Source organism: Ambystoma mexicanum, chromosome 6q (genome assembly GCF_040938575.1).
Source record: "Ambystoma mexicanum isolate Mex_15411 chromosome 6q, UKY_AmexF1_1, whole genome shotgun sequence".
NCBI lineage: Eukaryota > Metazoa > Chordata > Amphibia > Caudata > Ambystomatidae > Ambystoma > Ambystoma mexicanum.
Genome location: NC_090937.1, coordinates 231,899,344 through 231,916,492, shown reverse-complemented (window position 1 = coordinate 231,916,492; position 17,149 = coordinate 231,899,344). Strand labels below are relative to the sequence as shown.

Below are 17,149 nucleotides of genomic sequence, written 5' to 3'. Positions count from 1 at the left end.
AATTATAAAGGTATATTATGTTACTTGTTTTGCCTGGTTGACGTATGAAGTAATGCCTTAATGCAGAGGGGCCAGTGGGATTAGGAATGGAGTGTGGGGGCTCAGGCTTGCATAATTTATGATCCAGTAATATGGGTGTATAATAATTAGACATGAGGGAACGAACTCTGATGGTATCCAGCGATAACCACATTCCTTATTTATAGTATCTGTTTTTCAACTACCTAGAAGCATAGAGTGCTCTTCCAGAGCAAAGAGAGCAAGGGAATTGTTTTTTAAAAAAGTGTCCTGAACAGTGAATTTTCTTGGTCCAGTTCTACCAATATTATAAAATGGGAAGACCACACCTTGGTCCACTCCTGTTCTGTTGGCAGATGTGAGAATCAGACACCATGGTAGTGTTCTGAGGAACCTGAGGGCGTCCTCCAATATACTCCCCATAGGTCTTCCTCTCAGGTGGCCTGGGAAGGGCCATCTCTTTGGGATCCCAATCTTGGGCTGGATATGCGAGGGAGGATCGCGTGGGTGGAGGGTCCTTGGGGAGTGAAAGGAGAATGTCATCAGGTGAGACACAGTATTCCCCATTTCCATTCCATGATGAACCCTCATTACCAGCCACATACATGGAATATTGCTACCCTTTTTCCTCTGCCCGGAATAACACCAGAAGACATCATCAATATCAGAAAACTAGAAAGAGGGCAAAGAAGAGGGTATCTGCAGGCGAGGAATGGTATTCCCCCCTTTTCTGATAAGAAGCAAATTCACCCTCCCCCTGCCTTTATAGGCTGTTGTAAATCATCTCCCATCATTTTTCCCCCATTCAGACCATCGTAGTACTGGGACGAGGAAGAGGCGACTAGGAGCAGTACACACTAACATGTTAGTTTACCACTCTGGTACTGAGATGAGGAGGAAGCCTGAGGACTGTTGTGAGGGTCAGGCATGTCACACTAACTATAGTCAGGCAAAGAGAATTAAGGATTCTCACCTACAAGCTGTTTAACGGCTGCAGGTGTATAAAAGAGGAAGAAAGCAGTAGAGCAGTGAACCAGGTGGGCAGGAGAGTGCGGCAAGCCAAGTTGGGGCAGGCAGAGCATGGGACGGTGAAAAGAGTGCGACTGCAGCAAAGCTGCAAAGACGCTGTGGCCAAAGCGGGCTGCAAGAGGGCATGGAGCTGAGCGGAGCCCATTGCTGTGTTCTTCCTCTTCCTGTTGGGAGTGGGGAACACCGAGAAGCTGCTGAATGCTGCTGGAAGGTCTGGGGAAGGTGAGCCCTGCTCGCCTTAGTTCTGCAGTAGAGAAATCGAAGTGCGAGACCAGAGCACACAGATGTGTAACCGCACACCAGTGAGTGAAAGGGACGCATCACTCAGACTGGGGCGCTTCAGTGACATGGTGTGTGTAACGACTGATGCAGTAAACTGAAAGTCAGTTGAAAAGAGGGCTGGGAACCCAACTGAATTTATGGAATACGGAACGAGTTGTCAAGTGTAAAATGAGCTTTGAATTATGTGGAAACAGGGTCCGGAGACCCAATCTGAAATACTGAATACTGAACAAGTTGTCAAGAACGTAATGAAAGTTGAATGCTAAACAAAGGAAAAAATGTGAGAAAAAACCTGTAAATGAAACAGAAAGTGGTGTGCATTTTCAAACAAAGTGAATTTAAAGAAACAGCATTTTAAATTAAATATGAAGCAAAACAATATTGCATAATGTGGAAGCAAGGTGGTAATCAAGAGTTAATACCACAAATGAAGGTGTCTGAGAAGCACATGTTGGTAAAGGAAATAAGCCGCTGAAGTAAACCTGAAGCATATTTGGACTCATGACATAGGTGACAAACTATGTTGTCAAGGAAGTCCTATGAAAAGGTATGAACTGTTTTAAAGTGTCAAGGGTTATCGGTTGTGCGACCTGTGATGGGTGGACCATCTGGTCTGACAACTGTGCCTAGACCGAGTAGCCCTTACTTGGACTAAATCAAGATAAGTCTAGAGGTGGATGATGGTTGGCCTAAGATTGTGCAAATGCCAACACGAGAGGGTAAACGAAACAAGTGAATGTGATTGTGAACTTGAAACCTGTGGAATTGTGTTGAACTTGGGGAAGGGAGCCCCGAGACCATTTTATGTAAATGAGTTGAATCTGGGTAAGGGAACCCCAAGGCCATTTTTGTTGAAACTTTCTTGAACTTGGGGAAGGGAGTTAAGATCGAATTGGGAGCTGGAAGTAGCTCACAACCTGATTTTGAACACTGTTTCTTTGGTTGCTGACATCCCTACACATTGTTTAGCTTTAGGTCTGAGGGTAAGTATAGGTTTTGGACACAGACATGCTTTTAAGTGAAACTCACTGACTCAGCCTATCCTTAGTTTATTTAGGTAGGGAATTCCCACCTTAGAATAGGCAAGTTACGCCTTACACCATCCTGACATTTAAGTTAATAAAGATCTTTTGTTTGAACTTTGAATCTGTTGTCTATGTCTTGCTTCATGATGCCTTCACAGTGTGCTCCCTGAAAGGTCTAAATTCAGTGATTAATGTAGACCCCAACTCTTAAATATATCTCCTTGGGAGATTAGACATTCCATGAGGTGACTTTCTATGTAAAACAGTGCAGCCGGTGAGATGATTCCTGGAATCACGTCCCTTCGCCCCAGTGGAGCCCTTCCCAGTGAGGCTAGGGAGGGGATGCCACTACCCAGTAGTCATCCTAGGGGTTGTGGAAAGCAGGACCTTACAGTGTGAGACTCCCATTGTGTGGATAAGGACTCCCGTTCCATAATGGCACTCCCTGGCCCCTTTTCCCTTGAGACCAAGCGCTTGTCAGAAATCCCTGAAAAAATTACTGTCTGTTATGGTAAGGCTTCTTCTGCCTTCTTTGATCAACAAATTAATGTGTCCCAGATCAAGAAGAAACAGAGGCCTGAAGAGTAATAACAGACTGCCTCGATGTAGCACTGAGAAGAGTTGGCCCCAAGTTGGCATAAAGAGCACGTCAACAACAACGAAGGAGGACTTGGACTTTATGCTGGGGAGGACCCAGCTGCAGGAAATAAAGACTGAGAAAGCACTTGGAAGAAGAGAGCAGCTGGCATGAAGACATCCCGTCCCGGGAAGCTTGAACCTGGGAACGTGAAGCCGCAAGGACGCTGATCCCCAGTGGCGGGGACGTTGAGGAACGGTCTGTGGCAATACAGCCCTCAAGGTTGTGAAAGTTGGGTCAGGAGAAGGAAGTCATTCTCCTGACCACTCTTTCTTTGTTGAATCAGAAGCTAGAGCAAAGGATTGCTGGAAAAGAGATAACAACTGAGCCAGTTCAACAGTAGAAGGGAATCATTCTCCTGGTATTATATACATTTGGATGCTGAACACTTTTTTTAGATTAGTGTTAAGGTAAAAATAGGTTTTGGACAGAGGACGAATACTTTTCATTTGAGTAAACATCCTGACGATGAGCACCCGAGTTGTTGTTGGTTTAAGTAGGGAGAGGTAGGTTCTTTGCTTCAAATTTTAATTAAACTTTCTTGAAACATGCCACACCTTTGTCTAACTCCTTATTCCACCGCACCACGTATGGTGTTAGAGGTGGGATCTTTCCAAACTGATAAAAATTGGGGTTCCATTAAGTTCAGAAAGCTTACTCCTAAAGCCTCTACTCCAACTGCTAGTGCTGAGTCTATCGGTTTTGATCTACATAGTAGCAGTGACATTACCATTGCTGTAGGTGAACGTCAGTTAGTTCCCACTGGCCTAATTTATCTCCCCCAAAAGGAACCTATATAAGATTAGTGTCTAAGTCCTGATTGTCTTGGAAGTATGGCCTGGATGTCATGTGATAGATCCCGATTACCTATTATGTAAAGGTCAGTGAGAAAATCGCTCATGGGATCTTGGAAAATGCAGTATTTCTCATTCCCATTGAAATTCAGGAGCACAATCCTACTGAAAGAGGCACAAAGGGTTTTGGGTAAGCTGACATAGATCTGCCAGATGCATTAAGACCATTGGTTGAAGATGCATAGGTTATCCCTGATTTAGCCTATGCACAACGCAGTAATCCAACTTGAACAGAAGCCTTTTCAAAGGACATTGCAGAAGCTTTACGTAGAGCACAGGGGGGACCTTTCTTTTTCATTAAGAATGGGCTTTTGTATCGAGGGGATATGACGCCTAAGGGTATATCTAAGGGTATATCTAAAACAGAGCTCATAATACCTCGCAGCCATAGGCAGGTTGTTTTAGAAATGGCTCATCCGCATTTGACATCTGGGCATCTAGGAATGACAAAACCCAAGGACAGGTCATTCCCTGATTTTATTGGCCAGGAGTCCATGCAGATGTCAAGAATGTTGTTGCTACCTGTTCCTTGGGTCAAAAGACAGCTGCACAAATAGTGCCACAACTCCTTTACAACTTCTTCTTATTATTGAAGTACTCTTCTCTAGGATCATAATGGACATCGTAGGACGTTTAGAACTGTCAAAATTGGGGAATAACTAGATCTTAGTTATCTTAAACTATGCTACCCATTATCCCGAAGCCTTTCCCCTTAAAACAAATACATCTCAAGCAATCCTAAAGTATCCGATTCCCTTCCTGTCCAGGGTGGGGTTCCCATGTGAGATTCTAACAGATCAAGGCAGGACATTTATGACAAAATTAATGGTCGAATTCAAGGAGATACTCAAGATAAAAACATTGAGTTTATCATCTGCAAATGGATGGATTAGTGGAGCGCTGTAACCAGACTTTGAAAAGTATTCTTAAGAAGCTGGATGAAGCTGATGGGTGCTATTGGGATACGATGATCCCCTTGGCACGTTTTGCCACACGAAAGTCACCACAGGCTTCCTTGGGTTTCTCTCCTTTTTAACTTCTTGATGAGCATGAACCATGGGATGTGTTAGATATGCTCTGAGAGACCTGGGAGGAGAGGGAAGAAGCAGCCTTTCCTATTTCCCAAACTGTCTAGCATTTGAAAGAACTTAATAAGGGAGATGGTCAATAAACATCAAGAGAAAGCCCAGGAGAATCAGAAGGCTCAATATAATCAGAAGGCTATCAAGTGGTATGGGCCTTAAGAAATGAAATTTTGGAGAAAAGGGGCTGTATAATTATCTTGTAGCCCAACCTGATCGCAGAACAAAGACCCAGGTATACCACATAAACCTCCTGAAAGAGTGGAAGGTGAATCCAGTTTAAACCACCTCAGTGACAATGGCTAGACTTTTAACTGAGGAAGTACCAGAAAGTAACTTAGTCTCCCCTTATTTAACAGCTCAGCAACAACAAGACATTCAGAACCTTTTATCACAGTTCTCTGATTTCGTTAATAGTGAACCAGGGAGGGTTAAACTGTTAATGCACCACATTCAGGCTCTCCCAGGAGAGGTGGTAAATCTGAAGTCATATCATATTCCAGAAGCCAGGAAAGAAACAATCCTTCAGGAAGTAGAGAAAATATTGGAGGCGGACATCATAGAGCTGTCTGAAATTCACTGGTGCTCGCCAATAGTGCTGGTTGCAAAACCAGATCAGTTGTGGACATTCTATATCGACTTCAGAATGCTTAACTCCACGATTGATCCGGCCAAGGACTATTGGAAGGTCCCGTTAAACCCCTCTAACAACACTCCAACAACTAAAAGACTGCTTTCTCCACTCCTAGGAGTTTGTTTCAATTTAAGGTTCTCTTGTTTGGATTAAGTGGGGCTCGCGCAACATTTCAAAGGTTGATGGATAAGGTATTGTGACAATTTTCCAATTTCTGCAGCGTATACCTAGACGACATCCTAATCCACAGCCAAACCTGGCAGGAACATCTCTTCCATTTATATGATGGTGTGAGGGCCTTAAAGGAGGCAGGGAGGACAGCTAATCTGAAGAAATGCCATCCTGCTTAGTCAGCCTTGAAATATCTTGGTTTTTTTTTAACGGGATAGTGCAGTCACACTTAGAACAAGAGAGAGCTGTACAAAATACCCCTAAAATGAAGAAAGATCTTTGTGCGTTTTTGGGCCTCACAGGGTATTATCGTAGATGTATCCCTAGATATTCCATGATAACATCTTGTCTAACAGATTAAATTGAAGAATACAGAACCGCTAAAATATCGATGCGGAAAACAAGATCAGACAAGGTTTGACACACTAGAGCGCATATTCTAAAGTGAAGAAGTATTGAAGTTTCTGAATTTCACCAAGGAATTTATACTGCAGACGGATGCATGTAAAGTGGGTCTTGTAGCAGTCATTTCCCAAGAATATGATGGAGTGGACATCCTGTGCTGTATGTTAGCCAAAAGTTATTTCCTTGCTAGAAAAACTATGCCACTATTGAGTTGGAGGCTCTTGCCATCAAGTGGGTCATAGTATTTTTAAAATACTATTAAACTGGTTGTTGGTTTACACAAGTTATTGTCCATTTCCCTCTAACATGGCTAAGCTTGCCGAAAGATACTAACGCCCGCATAATGAGTTGGTTTTTAGATCTCCAATCCGTTTGCTTTTCCGTTGAACATAGAAAGGGAAAGGAGAAAGGGAATGTAGATTTTCTTTCTAGATTTCCACTATCTGAAGATGGGGAAGCCAATCCCATTAGGGGACCGGCATGTAATGATTGATGGGATCATGTCACTTCTTCCCAGTGGGAGCCCTTCCCTGTGTTTCTAGGGATGTAGCAGCAACTACTGGTTGTTGAAAACGGGACCTCAAGGGCAAAGACTCCCCTTGTGGGGATAAGGACTCCCGTTCCGTGAAGGAACTCCCTGACCCCTTTTCCCTTGGGATCAAGTCCTTGTCAGAAATCACTGAAACACTAGTGTCTGTTATAAGCTTCTTCCGCCTTTGATCGACGAATCAATATGACCCAGATGAAGAAGAAACAAAGAGACCTGCAGAGTAATAGTAGACTGCCTCGATGTAGTACTGAGAAGAGTTGGCCCCAAGGAGGCATAAAGATCATCTTAACAACTGATCATAGTACTGAGAAGAGTTGGCCTCAAGGAGGCCTAAAGATCACATCACCAACTCCAAAGAAGGACTTGGACTTTAAGCTGAATCCAGCCCCAGAAAATAAAGACTTAGAAGGGACAAGGAAGAAGAGAGAGCAGCTGGTGTGAAGCCAGCCCAGCCTGGGAAGTTTGAACCTGGGAACGTGAAGCTGCAAGGAAGCTGATCCCACCCCCCCAGTGGTGAGGTTGTCCAGCAATGGTCAGCGGAGCATGACACTGGAAGCCAAGCTCCTGACTAACCAAAGAGACAGTGAGAAACCAGCAGTGTCTTGACTTTGAGAAGGTGGACTCTGTGGTCCTGTAACTGCACCGGAGTTGTGTGGTCCATTTCTCAGCGTATCCGCAAAGGATGAAGCGAGGAGAGGACTGAAGAAAGCAGGAGACGCCAAAGCTACTCAAGTCAGCTAGGCACCCCACGAAGAAGTTGCGATGCAATCCCAACATACTACTCGTAAAGAGAACAGCGGGAGACCTGGTAGGGGTTTGGGGCAGTTCCAGAGTCCAGAGAACCTCACGAATTATCTCCCTCATCACAGTAGTCACATCCAGAGTATCCAGAGTCCAGGCAAGCTCGGGAGTAATGTCCCTCATCACAGTAGTGATAACCAGAAACCCGAGAGCCAAGAGAAACTCTGGAGGAATCTCCCTTGTCAGAGTAGTGATACCCCGAGAACCAAGAGTCAAGAGAATCTCAGGGGTCATCTCTCTTGCTATAATAGTAATAACCAGGAAACTAAAAGCCAAGGGATCCTCAGGAGTAATCTCCCTCGTCATAGTACGGACTGGCAGTTGCACGGTAATTCCTACAAAACAAAACAAAATTAGACAAAGGAATATTATATTTTATACTTTTTAAATTGTTTACACCATGGAACTTACCCACATCCCACATTTCAGGTTTGTAGCACGTTGGGAAGTATGCTGAACATTTCGAATAGACACACACAGATATCCAAGCATTGCAGACTGCTTAAAAAAAATAAAAATGAACTTGTTTATATTTTATACTTTTTACATTGGGTGCACCATGGAACCTAACCACATGCCAGATTTCAGATGTGTAGCCTGTTGGAAAATATGCAGAACATTTCGAACAGAAACACACACATATCCACACATTTCTCATATATATATATATATATATATATATATATATATATATATATATATATATATATATATATATATATATAGAGAGAGAGAGAGCTCTCCCAGGATTCAAGAATCAGGACTCCATCAGGAGGAATCTCCCTCGTTACAGTGATAATTCAAAGAGGACTAAAGAGGAGATTAGACTACAAGAACTGTCTTTTGGCAATCATCAGAACGTCGTAGACTGGGAACAATTACTGGAACTGTAAAGCAAGCTTTCAAAAGCCGTGGGAAGACGTAAAGAGACTTTTGAGGACTATGCTAAAAAATATTCCTAGACAGCCCTCAAGACTGGAAAAAGGTGGTTGAGGAGAAGGGAGTCATTCTCCTGACCAGACTTTCTTTGTTGAATCATCAGAAGCTAAAGCAGAGGATTGCTGGAAAAGAGATAAATACCGAGCCAGTTCACCAGGAGAAGGGAGTCATTCTCCTGGTATTATATACACTTGGATGCTGAACCCTTTTTTTTCTTTATCAAAGTTTGTCATTTGTTGAAACATATGAACTTCCATCACATCAAATTGCATGTCAAAATCAACATAGCAGAAATGCAGCCACCATTTCCCCTTTACGCAAGTATATACATGCTTCTTTTTGCAACCCACCCATCCCATCCCCCCACCCGCCAATCTGCATAACAACTCATATACGTACTTCTAAAATCCAATTTCCATATGTGGTACAGTCTTTCCTGTCAAGGGAACTATCGTCCATGCTTGCCAAAGAATGACAACCATGCCCCCTTTATGTCCGTGCGCGATTCATCTAATAAGTGTGTCATAAATCATTCCAACTTTCAACACCTCGTTTTTGCTGGGGGATTTTCTTCTCTTCCAGAATTTTGCTTGGTTGCTTCTAGCAGCCACCAGAAGTATTCTTGCCATGTGCCCCTTACTCTTCCCTTCTTCCTTCACCCCAAAAAGTATCACAGGGGAAAGTATTCCCTGGACCCCGTTCACTCCCTTAGCCATGAAAGTACCTCCTTCCAGTATCGAGTGACATAATTACAACCCCACCACATGTGGAAGTAGTCCTACACCTCCAAAACAGAGTTAACCCTCGGAAACATTCTTGCCAGTTTTGCCGGCGGATAATGCCACCTGTGAATTAGGTTTAGCGCTTGCATCTAATATTGAAGCAAAACTGTTGAGTGGGCCACCCTGCTGCATATCCTGGACCACAGCTCATCGGAATTATGCCGATCAAGGTCCGCCTCCCATTCCGCTCGTGCTCAAAGCTGGTCCATTGGGTCCGCTCGTACCAATTGTGCATACAACCCCTCTATTAAGCCCCTTGTTCCCGTTGCCTGCAGTGATCTCCACTTGAATGCCGTTAATTCTCTCTACAGGTTGTCCCCCCATCTGTGATTTGTGTGGCCCCCTTGTGTTGCAAAAATCCGAACGGTGAGTGGTGACCTATCTGAAGGCACTCTTCCAACCTTGCCAAAGACAGAAATGTGCCCTCCTCCCACAACTGCCCGCTCTACCAAGGCCTCCCTCATACCATGCCTGAAATTGGAGTGGCTCAGCTATATGATTACACAGCGAGGGGTGGGGGCAAATGCAGCTGAGTGGCGAGGACCACGTTGTTAACCACTGAGTGCCTTCCCCTCCCTCCAGATCGTCCCAAATACCTCTAGAATGAGGTGTAACAGCACTCTCCTAAGGATCTCACTCTACAGAACCCAGAACCATTTTGCCAGCGAGACTGGTGCCAACACATCGGTGTCCATAACAGCGCACTGTTTGAGATGGGGTGGAGAGGTGATACACCCTTATACATAGTTGTGCTGCTCTGTAGTAGAGATCCAGGCCTGGGAAGCCCACCCCACCTATGGCCGTCGGTCTGACCAGGACTTTGTAAGATATGCGAGGCTGAACACTTTTTGTAGATTAGTGGTAGGGTAAGAGTAGATTTTGGACAGAGGACTGATACTTTTCATTTGAGTAAACATCCTGACGATGAGCACCCGAGTTGTTGTTGGTTCAGATAGGGACAGCCCTTTAGAGACAAAGAGATGTAGGTTCTTTGCTTCACATCTTAATAAAGCTTTGTTGAAACATGCCATCCCTTTGTCCGACTCCTTACTACACCTCACCACAATGGGCAACGGGTACATAATGACATGTAGAGTCTGACTCTGTGGTGTTCCAGCTGCCCAGTAAAACTGTGATGGCTTTTTGAACCAGGATGACCTTTTAAATTATTCCACGAGGCAAACTCTTGAATAGTAAGTAATTCATGGCTGCCAATTCGGGAGGTGAGATGTTGCCCGGTCTAGGAGAGACTGTGTAAAAGATTAATATAGTTGGAGAAGGAAAGGTTAGGACAGACTGCTATAGGGCACTCAGAAAGAGGTGGCAGTTGATCTTCTGACAATGTGTTTGAGATTGCAGTCACTGCACAGCTCAGGGTTCCTGTCCCAGGAGTTGCAGGGAGCTGTGTGTGTGTTACTTCGCTATTTCATTAGAGCTAAGACAGGCGTTGTTGATTCCACAGCCTTTTATAGCGTAGTAAGGCCACCTCACAGGACTGAGAGGGAGAATCTTCCGGGCTGCAAGCCAACAATGTGCCCGTAGTGCACCCCAACATCAGCACTCAGGGGCCACCCAGCTAAGGCGGGCAGCATTGGCTTGAAACAGAAGAAAATGTGTTCCAACATGGATCTGCAGGCATGAGAAATTGTGTTCTGAGTACCTTGTACACTTTGAACCTATTTAATAAAAAATGGCCGACATAGGCTGTATGCCAGAATACGAATTTGTTTTCATTGTGTATGTTATGACGGTTTTGTACTTAGCCACATTACCAGCATAGTAGTCTCAAAGAGTCTAGGCTTGTGTTTTTGTGCAAAGTGTTTAAGGACATGAGCTCATCTTTAGCTCCAAACGTGCCACGGCCAGATTATCTAACATTTTCACTAGTGCAAAATATTTAGCAAATCCATTAAGCACCAGTATGGTTAGTACGGAATGAAGCAAGACGGTTTTGTCCCAGTTCATATTATTTAAAAACGATTGAACTAGAGCAAATGTAAATAAGGCGATTGTGTGTACCACCTTTGCAGCGTTCAATGAAAAATAAATCGGTTTACTGCATTCGTTTCTTGTTAAGCAGCGAAAATAATGCAAAAAATCTTTCTACTTCATCTTTCCACAAAAACATTTTTTTGAAAATATGTACTAGGATGACACCCTCCATTCGATGTTATCTGAGCGCAAAACTGGTCCTAAATTAATTTTCTCTATTTTATTTTTTTGCACAGGAGCAAAGTTTCAATAATCTGGCCCTAGATGGCCATTATAGCCACTGTGTGAATAACTCCTTTTTCCATACACTATATTCAAGTGCTTTTATGTGGCTTTCTTGAAGGATAAGTAGTTGGTCACTTCTTACGCTCGGACTTGGAGACTTAAATTCAGTCTCTACTTTTTGTCGGGAAGAAAAAGATCTATGAATCCCTCAACAGGAATGGGACATGATGCTTTGATCTGCCATTTCTGTGCGAGGCGCCTTACCAGCAGAGAATGCAGTGCCAGTTTGTGTATCGCCCTCATCCTGCCCACATATATGGGCAGCCCAGACCAAATTGGCAGGCACATCTTCTCGGAGCAAGAGTATCAACAGCAAAGCTTGATATGTGTTTCTGCCTGCTTTGGCATCCGCGTTGAGGGGCCGCAGCCTCTATAGGAGGCTGGGGTCCACAGACGGAATGCCCTGCTCCCCTAAGGTGGTTCAACAGTCTCCTGATATGTCATACCATGAGAACAAACGATAGCTAAAACCGCTTGTCCATTCTTGTTCTAGGACTTTTCATGCTGTAATGACACTTCGATCTGTATGCTAATGGGAAGACATCCTTTGGTCATTTACTATCTTTCTTCAATTTCTGTCTTTTAGATCTGGCAAGATTTCATGTTTGCATGTGCCCTTTACCCAACTGACTCCAGCTTCCTAGAGTCAGTCAAAAAAGAAGTGACTCACCAGGTACAGTATGCATAAGATTTATTAAGCCGTACCACACTGCTTTCGTTTTTAGTGAACGCATTTGAGTCGGTCATCTAGAAAGGATGTGCTGAGATGCACTGCCCTGGCATAAACGTGTGTGGGAACTATATTCTATCGTTACCGTAGATTTCTTCAAATACCATTTCACCTAATGAGAGTTCAGCAAAAATGGTAGGGGAAACGGTATATGTGTAACGCATAATAGGTGGGGTGTGGGGTAAGAGTATAACTTAGGGTAGGGAGGGCTGAGGGGGGTGTGCGGGTGGTCCCCCCCCACATTAAAAAGAAAAGTAGAACAAGTTAAAAAGTAGACTTCGTTTTTCGTGAAATGGATTCTGTGAAATCTCCATTGGGTGAAATATTTTCGATACGTCCACCACCATCCTCCTTTTTTTCTTTTTCCGCGCGAGCCATCACCCCAAGATAACACATTATGAATGTGGGTTGAAATGGTTTACAAGCGCTACGAATGAGGTCTGCTTTCAGAATGCTTGGAGGGCTTCCTGTATGTTGGCTGCATTTTCACCGGGCAGGCGGCAGGATGCTTGATTTACATTTGAGAGTTTGATTGGACAGTTGTAAAACATGGAGAAGGCCAACGGATGTCTGCCTAGTTAATTATCAAAGTACGAGTTAATCCCGGTTGGTGGAGCGCGAGAAGACAGTGGAATGCATAAACATACATTCAGTATGGGGGAACATTTTTCAGTGGACTCGAAGCAGAATTTGGAAGCCATATTATAGGCACCATTTTAGATTGTAACCACTAAAGTTTGTGTTCTAAGATATGTGCAATAGTTTGGTAAACCTGTGAGAACAAAACCTGAGCCTTGAAGCAGGGGTCATAGAGCCTCCCAATCAGGAGCCTTTTTCTGAGGTCAGATCCAGTGGTTGGTGAAGTATAGAATCCGGTTGCAAGTGTGCTTTCCCAAAAACACGATTGTCATCACTGTGCTAATTCTGTAGGGGGAATGTTCAGGTTAAATCAGCAAGAACCCAATCCAAATGCGTTTTTAAACTCACTGTGGAGGTTAGCTTGTGCAAATGTGAATAAAGCATTTGAAAATGGGAACAAACATGATACTTTAGTTACCCGGGAATGGTGTTAAAAAGAGATGATTTTTTTTAAAACCTTTATTTCTGAGACAGTCATACAATAAGCATAGCATTGAGCACAGTTTAGATGAAAGTACGTGGTGTGCGCACTGAAGCGTCATACTACTACGATAGAGAAGTAAAGTATTGAACAGTTCAGGACATTCTCATGTAATTATTGAAAACATTAACACACCCCTCCGCCCTCTCATTGGTGAAAACCAATGCTCGCATCCATTCGTCACTGCAAGGGGCATGCGTAGATTTACAATATTTGAGGACGCACTTGCATGATATGTTGAAAAAGCGCCAGGTAGTAACAGAAACCTTGCCAATGTCGTCCAGCAGGCATCTGAGCAGTCTTATGGATGGAGGAATGTCTAGTATTTCAGCAATTATTGCAGCAATTCTACCCCAAGATTCTAGGCTGGGGGGGGGCACTCCCAGTACATATGGTACGAGTCGGCTTGCATCCTGCGCTCTTCTCATAGTAGCCACTCGCACCAGGAGTAAACTTGGCCAGTCTGGCTGGTGTATAGTGTAAATGATTCAGTATCTTAAACTGTATAAGTAGGAGACCTGCACTAAGTGAAATTGTTTTGGTCAGCTGGCAGCATCTATGCCATTTGTCATCCTCCAACGTTAGTTAGCCCCAGATCCGCTTCCATTCTAGCTTTAATCCGGTTTCTTGACATTAGGTGTGTCTGAATTAAGCTGCATAGTCTGGACACGCCTTGAAGAGTCCCCTGGGCAGTTACCACTTCTCTAATACATTCATGAGTTTCCGGTTCTGCCAGGAACGAGGACAACTGTCTACGAAATGCTGCCTTCACACGATGGTACTTCAGCACCTTAAATGGGCCACCCCCAACCTACGGGAGAAGTCGTCTATGGACACAAATATTCCTTCCGGGAAGATGTCCCCCATTGTCAGCTGGCCCACAGCATTACAGACACTTTGGCCGGCTGTTGGGGTGCAGATGGTGTTGTGATTCCTGAGGCATGTGGGGTGGGTGCAGGGCCTGCACTAGCACCTGCAGGTGCGCCTTTACTGGGACCTGGTGTGACATGGGGTCCCTTACACTTGCCCATCCTGTCAGATGGCCCTTCAGGGGTTTTAGTGGCAGTTTATGACCTGGAGGCCGTGGTCATCGATGGGCATTCCCCCTCATCCCGTTCTGCCTCATTCTGAGCCGGCTGAGAGCCTGTAGGGGGACAAATTACATGCTGTTAGGCATCGTGCATTCCCGTAGGTTGGCTTGCAAGTCACACATCCGATTTATCAGAGAGACGCCCCACCCGTGTGGCCAGAAGGGTATGGATGTACATGGCCCATTGCATGTGACCACATCAGGATGGGTCTGTTCGCAGCCAAGTATGTCTGACCCATGGACAGGTGCCCTTTGGCCTTTGTCCGGCCAAGGAGGCCTGTTCAGGCAAGTGCAGCTGTCCGGGTCAACCATTCATGCAAGTGACTCTGCAGGGAAATGCATTTTGTGGTGTACACTTATAGCCATGCGGCGGCATCCAGGCCCAGCCTTAGCTAATGCAGCTCATGGGTTGATTATATGTGATCTTGCGCCCCCAGCCCCTACCCTGCAAAAACAAAACACACCTGGGGGGTGCAGATTTTGTTACATCGTCCAGGGCACTGCTATGGGACGCTGATGTGGAGCCAGCAGTGATGCCCAGTTTGGTTTGGTGATTGAGTCACTGATCCCTTGCAGGTCTAAGGAGTCATACACTGCCATACAGCTCGGCTGCCATACCGGCATGTGGCTGCCATACATGGCCTGGCACATGCTAGTTTGACAGTAGTGCTGTGTCATGATTACTTGCACACTGCATTCCTGATGCCACGGCCCAGGCCAGCAGGGGAGTGGGGTGCATTACACTTCGATGGGGCGCATGCCGCCTCTTCTAATTCCACATAGTTTCAGGGGTGCACTTGAAGGCCTCCCCCCAGACTGGTGTGGCAGGGGCCTAATGTGGCACTCCAGCCAGTCAGCCTGACCACCCGATCCTGATGCTGGCCCTGCTGGCATCTGGAACACTTTCTTTGGTTGGGCATTTGCACTGTGTATTGGGGGGAACACACCTGCCTCCTGCATCTGGGTTCCTGGAACCCGGCTTTGCTCCGCCAATTCCCCTGATCCCCTCAATGTTGATTATGGTGCTCGCCTTTCCCTCCCATGGGTGAGGGAAAGGGGCTGTGTGGACATGGCCTGCTGCCTGTGTTGGGAGAGGAGACCGTGCACTCTGACCGGAAAGTCATTCCACCGTTTACGGCAATCCTCTGCATCCCAGGGGACCATGCCTACGGCAGTCACCTTCTGGCTAATTGATTGCCAGATTGCAGTCTTCCGCTGCCCAGATGTTTTCCTCTGCCTGCTACCATGCAATTCCTTGCAATGGCCAACCACCTCATCAGTGAGGACCTGGAGATCCCCCTAACTGAATTTTGTCTTCCGAAGCCGGTGTTCGGGCCCCTTCCTTTTGGTCCTTTCTTGCGACATATTTCCTGTCACTTTTGGGTCCGGATGGCTGTAGGAAGTGGGGGATTAAGGGTGTATTCTGTTTTCAAGATGGCCACCAGCATACTTCCCATTCCTACGATGACGCTATTTCCGCCTGCGCTAATTATGCTGAATGGCCAGTGGTAACGGTAATTCCATTGGGTTTCGGCGGATTTAAAGCCAGAGTGCCCTATTACTGCTACCATCGTGGTGGTGTGTGCGTTCACGACAGGTTGTGATCCAGCGCTAATGCCGTCGCATGCCACAGTGCTAACGGTAATTCTGCTCGGGAACATTAGAGCCAGGATACCGCCCAACTCATGATGAGGCCCTTGGTTTTTTTTAACTGCAACAGTTGTAAAACTTGTGAATGTGACAAAAAACGTTCCAAAAACTGGACCAGTCAAATGTGTACTAAATTATCCATGAACCACAAGTCAAAATGATTTGTCTACATATTTGAAACCATGATTATAAGTATGTATATAGTAAGCACCACATGGCTGGAACACGTTTGAGGAATTCCCAATAATGATAAACTTCAGTCATTAGGGAAACATTGGATGAGCATTTAATGATAAAGTCAAGGAGATAACGTTTTTGGGCATTAAGCAAGAAATAATGTCTGCCAAAGACATGAAGTGTTATAAGAAATAAGCAATCTGGATACTGTGGCAAGCCACATGTGGTACTCTGACTCTGGGACATTATGTTCATGGCTATTTATTATCTTTTCTGGCCTGCTTCAAAGAACATAGCAAACTTAATGTAAATTAACTCTAAATGATACATTCCCTATTCTGAAACTCAAATATTCATGGGAAGTGTATTCTTGTCAGGATGAATCAAGACATAACGTCCTTAACTCAAATCCTGTCCTATCCTACTCCATTTATAGAACCTAACACACACTGCTTCTGTCCCAGATTTTATACCCTGGATAGAAAGTTTTTCAATTCATGCTGTAATGGTGAAATGCTCAAAAAAACGTTCAAAATAAAGTCTTTCTTTGGATATTTCAGTCCCTCTTTCCTCTGACACATCTGGTGCCGTTTTCACTTGTTTACCCCCATTGGGATGTTTATTTTCCACTTTGGGTTTCACACACTCTTTCACTTCTACTTTGGGTATTCTCTCTTGCTTCTCTCTTTTATCCCTGCTCAAGGGTATCCTCAGTCTCTCCCCCTTTCCTGGGGTCACTTGACTCTTGTTTCCCTCTCTTGGAGTATCTTCACCCTCTCTTCTTCTCCTGCGGTCTCTTAACTTTCGTTCGCCTTTTGGGGTATCCTTACTTTCAAGCCCTCTCACCCCCACCCCATGTTGGGGTATCGTCACTCTCTTGGGTTCTGTTCACTTGG

At 44.9% G+C, this 17,149-nt stretch overlaps 1 protein-coding gene across 1 annotated transcript in view; it reads left to right on the top strand.

Moving 5' to 3' along the window:
* The window catches only part of MANBA (mannosidase beta), a 907,503-nt gene that overhangs the window by 598,065 nt on the left and 292,289 nt on the right, over positions 1-17,149 (top strand). Inside the window, exon 10 of the mRNA XM_069630691.1 lies at positions 12,073-12,159. Within this exon, the coding sequence (XP_069486792.1) occupies positions 12,073-12,159 (87 nt within the window). The remainder of the gene's footprint in view (positions 1-12,072; positions 12,160-17,149) is intronic.